Source organism: Sander lucioperca, chromosome 4, assembly GCF_008315115.2.
Source record: "Sander lucioperca isolate FBNREF2018 chromosome 4, SLUC_FBN_1.2, whole genome shotgun sequence".
NCBI lineage: Eukaryota > Metazoa > Chordata > Actinopteri > Perciformes > Percidae > Sander > Sander lucioperca.
The window spans coordinates 4,010,096-4,020,561 of record NC_050176.1 but is presented as its reverse complement, the minus strand read 5'-3'; the positions used below and the strand labels follow the sequence as shown (position 1 = coordinate 4,020,561).

Genomic DNA, 10,466 nt, shown 5'->3' with positions numbered 1-10,466 from the left:
TTGGAATAATAATAATAAAAAAGACCTGAATAAAGCAGTTGAGAAATATGAGAATGAATAGCCTCATTTTTGCTCATATTTATTTAAATGAACTTGAAGTGGCCTTTAAAAAGCAGACTTGAGGAGTAGAATGAAATATTTACAGTAAGTCTCTGCTTACGGACTCCGTGTATATAGAAGGAAGAACTTCATCCTAACTTTGAGCAGAAATGCATGTAGGCCCGCTGCAGGCAGCACACATGTAGCCTATTAGCGTTCTAAGGTTCCGTGTTATGATCCGGGCCTGAGGCCTTTACTGAGCTTGCAGGAATTGAAAATGACGCATTTTTCTTTCATAGATTTCCCCATATGACCTATAACACAAATTGAGGCTATTGAAATAAGAAAATAACCTGAACGTCTAGGTTGGTGGCCTGAAGGCCTAATTGCGTAACATGTTTTGATAAAAGCTTTTATTTCATTAATTGTGTGGGTTTGGGCGTTGCCTTCAAAGACGATTTAAAACGTATCGCGTCATAACAACTGAGAGGAAAACACAACGGAATGAGAAAAGGCAAAAAGGATTTATTGGAAAGCGTCTAAAAAGCAAATGGACACCAACTCTGTGTAATTATCTTCTTACATTAAAGCTTTATGAACGTTTTCTATGAACGTGTAAAATATACCATGTTAATGGAAATATGTAGTTATATACACACACACGCCTTGGGAAAACTCAAGGAGCTTTTTGTGTTTTGAATGTATTAACTTACAATTAGAAATGTTAGAGACATTTAAAAAAAATAAAAAATAAATCCGAGACAGACTCGGTCTTTGAATACAACACAAACGGATTATTTCTTAATACATTTTGAATTCAAAGTGCTTGAGTACATTTTTTTTCCAAATACCAACCCTATTGAAATGAACAGGGTATAGTCAGTCTAATCAGTTCAAATTATAGAGAGATATCCAATCCACAGACTGAATTTAATATCTAAGCCTCACTTCCCACAATGGGCTAGCATGAGCTCAGGCTGGAAGATATGAGAGTGAAAATAATAATAATAATAATAATAATAATAATAATAATTAAAAAAAAAATACATTCTAGTTAGTAACAATTACAAAATAGTTAAATTCACAAGCTCTGTACAGAAAAGTAGCCAACTCCTTCATGTTAACCAATGCAAGATGTCAAATGGACTTCATTTGATTTGGTCAATACATTAAAACAGATGTCTGACTTTATAATATATACACATACAGTATGCACATTATGTAATTTGCTTTATACATTACCTACAAAAAAACAGCATTGCTTAATAATCACACTATGCCCTATAAGCTTCAGAATGATTCTGTCAGAGAAGTCAGAGAAAACAAAGCGTGGCATAAAGAAATCAAGTCAAGCAATCATCTTTTGTCCTTGAAGAAGCCTTTCGAAGTGCTGCTCTCCTTGATGGTGACGGTCAGGAAGTTTGTGGTCACGTCCGTCACTAAGACCTTTTCCACGTTGCCGATGGAGGGCCTCCACGCCAATTCATCCAAGTCGACGTCGAGCCTGGTCGGGGACGGCCTGTCCAAGAAGTAAGGCTTTTCCATCTGTGGAAGCTCAGCGGGGCGACTCAAGCCCTGGCTCATTTTGGACTGGTGCTTGAAGTGCACAGGTGCCAGGTAGGTGGAGCTGTCCTTAGTCCTGTGTGTGTCCGGGTCTGTTCTGTGTGGATGCAGGCTGCGCTCCGAGTACAGCTGCTTGTAGGAGCTTCCACCGGAGATTCCCCGGTTGTGTGTGAGGTGATGATGATGGTGGTGGTGGTGGTGCTGGTGGTATTTGTGACCGTGGCTCTCTGGATGTCTGTGGGACACTTTGATCAGCCTCGTCTCTTGCCCCCCCTGGAGCTTAGCCAGTTTGTGATGGCTGTGGCTCACCTGCTCCTCTGCTCTCCTCTTGTGGGGTTCAGAGACCACAGGGCTGCAGCTGCTGTCCTTGAAGCGGGGCTTAGGCTTCGGGCCTCTTTTTTTGGGTACGTGCAGGAGTCCGTCTGGACCGATATGCTGGTACTCACGGGTGCTCAGCTCTGGCGGTCGGACACGTACGCTTTCTCCGCGGTTTACAGTACTGGGTGGGAAGATGGTGGGAACAACGGCTCTAAGGCCCTCTCTGGCCCTGGGGGTGACAACAGGCTCGGGGGTTGGGTAGGTGATGTGCATCCCTTGGACTGCATCACCCCTGAACTCATAGGATTTGGCTTTAACCTGAGCCTATTACAAAAGGTAAGAAAATAAGAGGAAGATATTTATTCAAAATTATACAAAAAAAACAGTAATTCATTCTAGTTTTTTTTTTATTATTTCTTAGTCAAACTAGCAGGGCCTTTTCACAGCAGTTATTTTGACTTGTCAGTAGGACAGCGTGACAGTGAGGCAGCATGCCAGGACCCTGAAATCTAAGCACCTACATGGAATCTAGCCATTTTATTATTCACACCTGTGCTCTTCCTACTGTAACATGTCTTCTCTTAAAAAGGCCTGTTGAGTTTTTAATTTACTGCCCATGCCTGACACTGGGCTCAGCTTACACACTTAAATGTATCCAACATTTTATAAGGTGAAAAATGAGTATGGAGTTTTAAACATGTACCATTAGGCTACTGCATTGACAACTACAACAGCAAATAGTTCCTGTCGGGCCACAGTATTTATTAGGGAAATTCCACTACCCCATTTTTAACAACACTCCTGTCAACGGAGATTCTTGTATTTTGTTCAAGATAAACTGTCGGTCATTAAGCAATTTTCACGGTTCATTGTCCTGAAAGGCTGGAACCTCTTGCTGACTGCATCAGGCATATGCTTTACTCTACGATTTCACTCACGTAGGACAGTAACATTTATGCATCTGAATTTAATGAAGGATATAGTAATACAAACGGATTCACAAAAAATAAAATAAAAACATTAAGTAGGCGTAGGCCTACCTTGATCAAGACGCTTTCACTGACGCTTGTAAACAGGAATGACTAAGGTATATATGCTTTAGTATTTATGTCAACAGTCCCCCATTAGCTAATACACACGCTGGTATGCATAATTAGCATCATTAAGGAGCCTTCGCATTTAGGTGAAATACAATGAGGCCGAAATGAATTCGCAAGAGCTTTAAGGAAACAGTTGCGAAACCAAAATACACAGACAATGTTTATGAAAACATATGAGAAATCGAGGTGATATACTATCTTGTTATTGGGGATGAGCATGCAATTCATAAAAAAAGAAGAAATCACATAACAACGCTGCTAAATTTACCTTAAGCAGAAATGTCTTGGGTTTTGGTCCTCTCTTTTTGGGCCCATAGAGCTCCCTTTCACGCTCCCTGTGGGAAAACAGAGTGACGCACGCACATTTTGAGTGTCACGGGAGCGCAAGTGCACCGAGGACACCATATATTTATTGGACATGTTAACATTCACTGGCTCTGCCCATAAAGGCCAGCCCAGACATCTTAACCTTACCTCTGCTCAAAAGCGACAAACAGGCGGGAGTCCAAAATATTCTCCTCTGGTTCCCAGGTGCTGTATCTGTGAATTAAAACACTGGCGTTACATTAAATTGAGGAAGAGAGCGCTGACACACACACTGTGGGGATGGCCATAGCGCTAGCCTGCGAGCTAAATTCTCCATCGTGCTATAATCCGGGGCTGTCTCGCTAGCTTTGGCGAGCTAACAACAGCCACAGCCGAGACAGTCCAGACACCACGGCCGTGGGTTGAAAACATACAAGAGACACAATGTTGCAGGACTTACTTGGGAGACCAGCCCTTCCATTTCACAAGGTATTCAATCCGACCCTACATGCCATCAGAAACAAACAGAAATGACTTAATTAGCTTGCAGGGCAACAGTAGTATTATAGTGCGGTGTTGGTGCATTATATTCAACGCTCTGGGAGAAAAGGGGCACGTTACATCTCGCGCCTACCTTCCTTATCCTCCGTTTGATGATAGACTCGGCAGCGAACACCCTCTCCCCGACGGCAGACAGCTCCATGTTTACTCCAGTGCTACCTACAGTTAGCTTAGTGGACGCTAACGCTAGCAGAGCAGATATTTTTCTCCAGTCCCAGCCAGGCAGTCACTCTGAATTCCCGACAGACCATAATAGAATGGACGTCAGCGCAATTTTTTTACCCCGTTGCTAAGGAACCACAGTCGGTGGAACCTCTAGAAGAACGCCCATTGGTCCAGCCGTTGCTACGTGCTCGGGTTGCTAAGTGAGGGGAGGAGCGTGCGCCTGTGTGAATTCTTTCAGGGGGGGAAATGGTGGCTTTTTTTCCCCGCGCTGTGAGTGAATCATTTCGCACAAGTTATGTGAGATATTCAAAAATGCACGTGGTTAACAAAAGTAGTCTAGTTATATGCACGCGACAGTGTCGTCAAGCAAATAGAGAAACCAGGAAATAACAATGCCGTTTGATTTATGCAACAGCGCGAAACATAGCGTATAAGAGACATTCCTTATAGTCTATCCAGCGATGCATCTATCAGCAAAATGCAGTAGGCCTAAACTCGCTCGGCATACGTTATGATATGCCTACTGTATTTGTCCATAAGCACACAAGCAGTGATAGTCTGTGGAAACTCGTGTATCGCCAGCCCGCATTCATTTTGTTTGTCCTTGCTGTCTCAGGCCAAGCACACAGATTTCAACGCACTGTTCTATCTTGTCAGGCAAAATTATTGTCGGTTTGTTTTCATGTTCATAATTCATAACACTCCTTTTAGCTTAACGTATGTCTCAAATGTGTTGCGTATGTTATGGCGCTTTGCAGTTTAAAATATCTTCGCATGTGGCATTATGCTACATTTAAAGCCTCGGTGATTTCAGTTATTGTGGCTGATTAGACCTCTGCTCCGGTTAAGTGGACCGGCCCTTTGATGGCAACTTATTTGGTCACAAATCTTTTTTTTTTTTACCAATAAGAATGATAACGCTGTAATTTTTGCTGTACAATCAGGCGGAACAAAACTACCAGGAGACTCAGGAAGATGTCAGTCAATCAGTCTAACCATAGCCACACAGTTTGGGAAGAGGTCTAATCAACCAGATACCTACACTCCAAACACCTGTATGGTGTGTTCAGGGCCTTTAAATCAAAGAGCTGCCATCTATGTTAAAACAGAGAGGTAGGCCTGGGTTAAGTGGTCCATTATGTGTACCTTTTTAATGTATAGTGAATGAGTGATGTATGACTGCTGGCTGTCTCTATGTTAGTCCTATGTTACCTGCCTAGGGACTGCAGATGAAAAGTAGTTATTTTTACTAATTCTGGCATATTTACATGGTGTTTTTATACAACAATGTTCATAAATATGCATGGTCCCTATCAAATAAACCAATAATAATAAAAAAAAAAATTAAAAAAGTCTTTAAGCGGGTAAAACAACAGTCCGTGGGATTTAGGGTCTTTGATTTATAAAATTTTATGGAAACGAAGCTTGATGTCATGACCCAAAAGCAAGAAAATATCATCCGACGCATGTTAGTCCTAATATCGGGCGAACTGTCAGCCAGGAAAGCTCTTCATAGGCTTCTTTATTATGATAAAGGTCCGGCCATCGTTACCTGTCACCTTATTCTCTGTCACTTTCTGATTCGTCTTTTCAATGGGCCTATAGGCTAACACAATAACACACAGATTGCGGTCTGCTTCTGTTATTCTTCATTAAAAGCCTTTTATTATGTCGGTGTGTTTTTTTTCTCCTTCGGTGCAGCCTATGACATTACTCAAGCAAAATGATCTGCAAATGCAGAAATAATCCGCAGGCCATATGTTTCCATTGCACAAAGGAAAAATACAATCATAGTGTCTGAAAATCTAAAACTTTGACTTAACAAAATAAAAATAAAAAAATCATATAGCATAGCCATTTCCATAATGGTAGGCTATATTTAAAAAAAAAAAAAAAAGAGTGACAATGACGTGGCAATTAATGTCATGAATCAGATCACTGGTCTGCTCAGTCTACAATCCACAGGCCGATACTGTACAGCCTATTTTTAGGCTAAGAAAAAATAATAATATAATATACATAGGCAATATAATAATACATTAATACATAATTAATTTATATTAAGCATAATAATAAAGGCGAATAATAACAATAACAATAATAATTCGATCAGCTAGGCAACAGAACTATCAGTTTTGTAAAATAGGAAAATTATGGCTCAACAGAACAATCAAATAATCAGTATGGCTATAGGCTAAGAAAAGTATTTACAACAGCCTATATATATATATATATATATATATATATATATATATATATATATATATATATATATATATATATATATATATATATATATATTAGTTTAATTGTCTGAGGTGAGTGAACAATAGTTATTTATTATTCATTTATGAACCAAGCAATGAAATAAACAGAAGATATAACTGAGGGCAAAAATGGATAAACAAATAACAAAGTCTAACAACGCGACTTCTTCATGCAGCCTGAATCACTGCTAGGCTTACATGGCCTATATATACTGACCATTAATATTCAGTCCTCTGGACTCAGACCTTTCCCAGCCTCACTTCTCAGAAGGACTGATCACGAGAACAGATTGGATTAAAATCAAACGAGCCTCCCCTTCCTGTACGTACCACAGCGACAGTCAGATTGGGTTAAAAGATCTGACATCTCATGTCCCAATGACGACTTAGACAGCCTATAAATAACATATGCACTGCGAAAAAATGAAAAAATGTAAAAACATGTAGGCCTAAATGCAACTCATGCAAGAGACTCTTGCGAAGCCGAATCCGTGTATCGTCGATTTTAAAAGAATGCATATAGCAATCTCATTAAATATTAAAAAGTCCAAATGTGAATGTCAATTTAAATGGAATGTATGGAATGGAACCCCCCCCCCTCTCTCTCTCCCTCTGCCGTGTGGAAGAATAGGCCTATAGTGCATTTCTGAATTAGAAATTGCAACATCATTGTTAGACAGTCAGTCACACAAGTAGCCTGACAGTGAAGCCCCCTCAATCAAACAGCTTCCATTTAGATATAGCCTTAATAAAATATGTTAACATGCATTTCAAGAGAACCAATGAAATGGCTCCTCTTAATGGAATGGTAAAGCCAGTGCGCAGCCAGATGAAAGTAAGATGCTGGCAATGAATGAACGGCTTTTACGTGATTCCAAGACAAGAACAAACGGCATTGACCGACGGAATAAAGAGACTCAGATAGATCTCACAGGCCCACACCTAATAAATAGCATATACGCCTTTATTGTTGTCATAAAAAAGAGCGCAGAGAGGAAGACAGAAAGCTCTATTTAAAGACCATGACAATCCACACTGTGGAATCAAATAAGGGCCATTAATATTATCGACACTCTTGTCAAATTCACTTGTCATCAGAGAATAGTTGTTATAAGTTCGTTAGGTGCAAACGATTGCGGGATTGTGTCTTTAAACTACACACATGCCACGGTGAATTGAATTGTCTCCATTTAGACGCGGACGGTGGTGCCAATATTGAAACTGTTTATTTTGTTTCTGCTCAAGGTATCACTCCGAACTAATTACAACACCAAATCCATTCGTTTGCAGAGAGCAAAGCGACGGCCTAACAAGAGATAAATCATATTCCCAATGTCTCCACTCACAGGCTTTGTTCATTTCTTTCATGCGTGCGCAATATTAGCCAAATAAAGCCGCACTCTTTCCCTCAATCAGCTGCAGCCATGAGGGAAATGTCGCAGAGAGGGAGAGTACATCCAGCTGAAGCCCCCCCCCACCCAAACATTTGATTTTTTTTTAGAAGATTCCCCGCGTTTTCTAAAGATTTAATATGAAATTGTAACGTGGAGGTAAAATGCTATATCGGAATCTTTGAAGGGAAGCAGAGCATACACCAGCTTTAATTCTCAGCGAAGTTGTGTCGTTTGTCTAATTATTAGCTATATGATTTTAGGATGTATTTATGATTTGCACTTGTCTCTTCCCTGTCGTATTTTTTCAGCGCACAAACAAACACTCAGCATAGAGAAAGAGAGGGAAGATGGGCGCACCTCAGACTCTGGATGCGATTGGTCTCGGCGCGCCTGCACTGCAGCAGCGCTGCCGCCGTTTAAACACCATTGGCTGGCTTGTATCCGGGCAAGACGCTGGGAAAGCCCGGCCATGTCATATGGAAAGAGAAAGGTAGAGGAGGTCTTGGAGCATTTTTAGTTCTCATTGAGCAACATTTGATCCGCTACATTACCATTACCAACCAATACATTATTCCTCTTTTTGTCTTTCTTGCAAACGTCTCTGCCGGACCCCACTTTATACGGTTCCATAGGCCTACTAAACGTGTTTATAAGTTATAAAAGCAAATGTGATGAACGCCAATTTTAGTTAGGGTCTCGTGTCATACACACAGCTAATCATGCATACATTTATATTATTATTATTATTATTATTAGACTATTTGCAGTTGGTTTAAAACGGGAGTTTATTTCCCTGAATCCCCCTGGCCAAAGAAATAATAGATTTCCATGGAACTACAAATCCTATTCCAAAAGCACCAGCCACTATAGGCTGTATGGTGTTAAGGATAACAAACATATATCATAATCTATGTCGTCCGCGTGCCAGGCACAAATCTCTAATAATTAGCCTACCTACACCGGGAAACAGCTAGATGTGTCTGTACTCTTGTTGAATCATACGGACTGAGGTCAGCACTCATGCATCAGTCCCTGCTGGATGATTGGAGGGTTTAGTCACTATAACTGGATCCATCCAGCCGGGTTGGTGACTGTAAATGTTATAACTGTGTTCACAGAGTTACTAATGAGGCTGACAATAGAAGGACATACAGTAGCCTACATGCGTTGTAGGCTGCTGGCCTTGGCAAAGGATTGTGACACATTAAATAGATAGACAGCCTATATTAATGAATTTGAAATGAATATTTTGTAGCATTACAGTGGACCCATGTGATGCTTTTTTGTGACAGAGATCCTAGAGAGTTAATTTTTTTTCTTTGACAAAAATGAATTCATTTTCCCAAAATAAAGGAGTTCCATAGCTCACGGGTTAAATCGTTGAGCTCACAAGTTCGGCAATTTTTTTGGCATAATATATGTAGGCCTATAGTCGTTCTTAAGCACAAGTAGGCCTAGCCTATAGGCCCAACGGCTATTTTGTGTTCAGTTCCCCCGGACAGTTAAAACGACTGCATTGGAGTAGGCTAATACTCATAATTAAATAAAAGATGTTGATGACTTGATTTAGAAATGTTTCAAATCTGCACTGCTGCACTTTTTTTATTTCTGTGTAGGCCTATGGCCTATAGCCTACTGAAGAGGACTCATACTTGCTACATGTTTGGTTCAGACTGTAGGCCTAGGCTACATAATGTCACTGTCAAAAGCACCAGTCTTTAAAACAAAAACCAAAAAAAGATCCTGAATTTATCTGTGATTTTGGAATCGGTTCGTCAGAGAGCTTTTCCAGGCCTAATTCAGTCATGCACGCACACATTCAGCATGAGATGGCAGGTATGAGGAAGAGGAAAAAAGGGTGGATCACGCAGAAGACGTGTTGTTACACCTTTTTAGCTATTGTTGTGTTTATCGGATGACATAACCAACTTGTTCTGAGTTCTTTTCTTTTTTTGCCTACACAGGTATGCTATTTCCGTGTCGGCCACGTAGGGGACTAATGTTTTAGCTACGTCCTGCGGGGAATTTACCGCTGAACTGAAACATTGTTGCGATTGTTTGTCAGCTGCAGCAGCTGCGAGTCGTTTCAGAGAGACGCGATGGAAAAGAAGAGAGTGGATGGAGCAGACGAGAGAGAGAGAGAGAGAGAGAGAGAGAGAGAGAGAGAGAGAGAGAGAGAGAGAGAGAGAGAGAGAGAGAGAGAGAGAGAGAGAGACCGACAGCCATTTTCTCTGTCGTGTCGTAGCTCACATTAAACAAACGCGAACAGAAAGCACTTTTATTGGCGGGCTGCAGCCCCAGGAAATGGTCGAGAGCTGCCGTCTCTGTCATTTCGCTCGTTGAAATTACACGACAAAAATAAATGTTTAACCCGTCTACAGCGTCGGGAAAAGACGGAGAGTCTAGATATCAACCGTTCACAGGCAGATGTGACGTCCAAATGCTAGCAAACAGGAGCGATGTTTCGGGAGGTTTGTGGACCTCCTCTGACGACACATGTCTCCTTTAAAGCGCCCTCCACTTATTCAGAGGAACAGCAACAACTATAGGCTATATGTGCCTCATTCATTCGGCTATGAATGGCTGGAATAGGAAACCGTGGAAAGAATATCCTACGTTGTCATTTAAGCTGAACCCGTAGGTCAAGTATAGGCTAAAGAAACGAGCCGCCTCCCGCTGGGTCTCCCTCAGCATGTCAGGAGGATTTATTCAACATCTGACATAACCAGCTGTTCGGGTCAAAATGATGCACT

At 41.0% G+C, this 10,466-nt stretch overlaps 1 protein-coding gene across 1 annotated transcript; it reads right to left on the bottom strand.

Moving 5' to 3' along the window:
- Positions 1–544: 544 nt before the first annotated feature.
- cbx8b (chromobox homolog 8b) lies at positions 545–4,169 on the bottom strand. The gene is made up of 5 exons (XM_031284524.2): positions 3,961–4,169; positions 3,787–3,830; positions 3,495–3,560; positions 3,289–3,355; positions 545–2,244 (listed from the first exon to the last, which is right to left on the bottom strand). The coding sequence occupies exons 1-5, from the start codon at positions 4,027–4,029 to the stop codon at positions 1,396–1,398; spliced, it is 1,095 nt and encodes a 364-aa protein (XP_031140384.1). The 5' UTR covers positions 4,030–4,169; the 3' UTR covers positions 545–1,395.
- Positions 4,170–10,466: the final 6,297 nt, after the last annotated feature.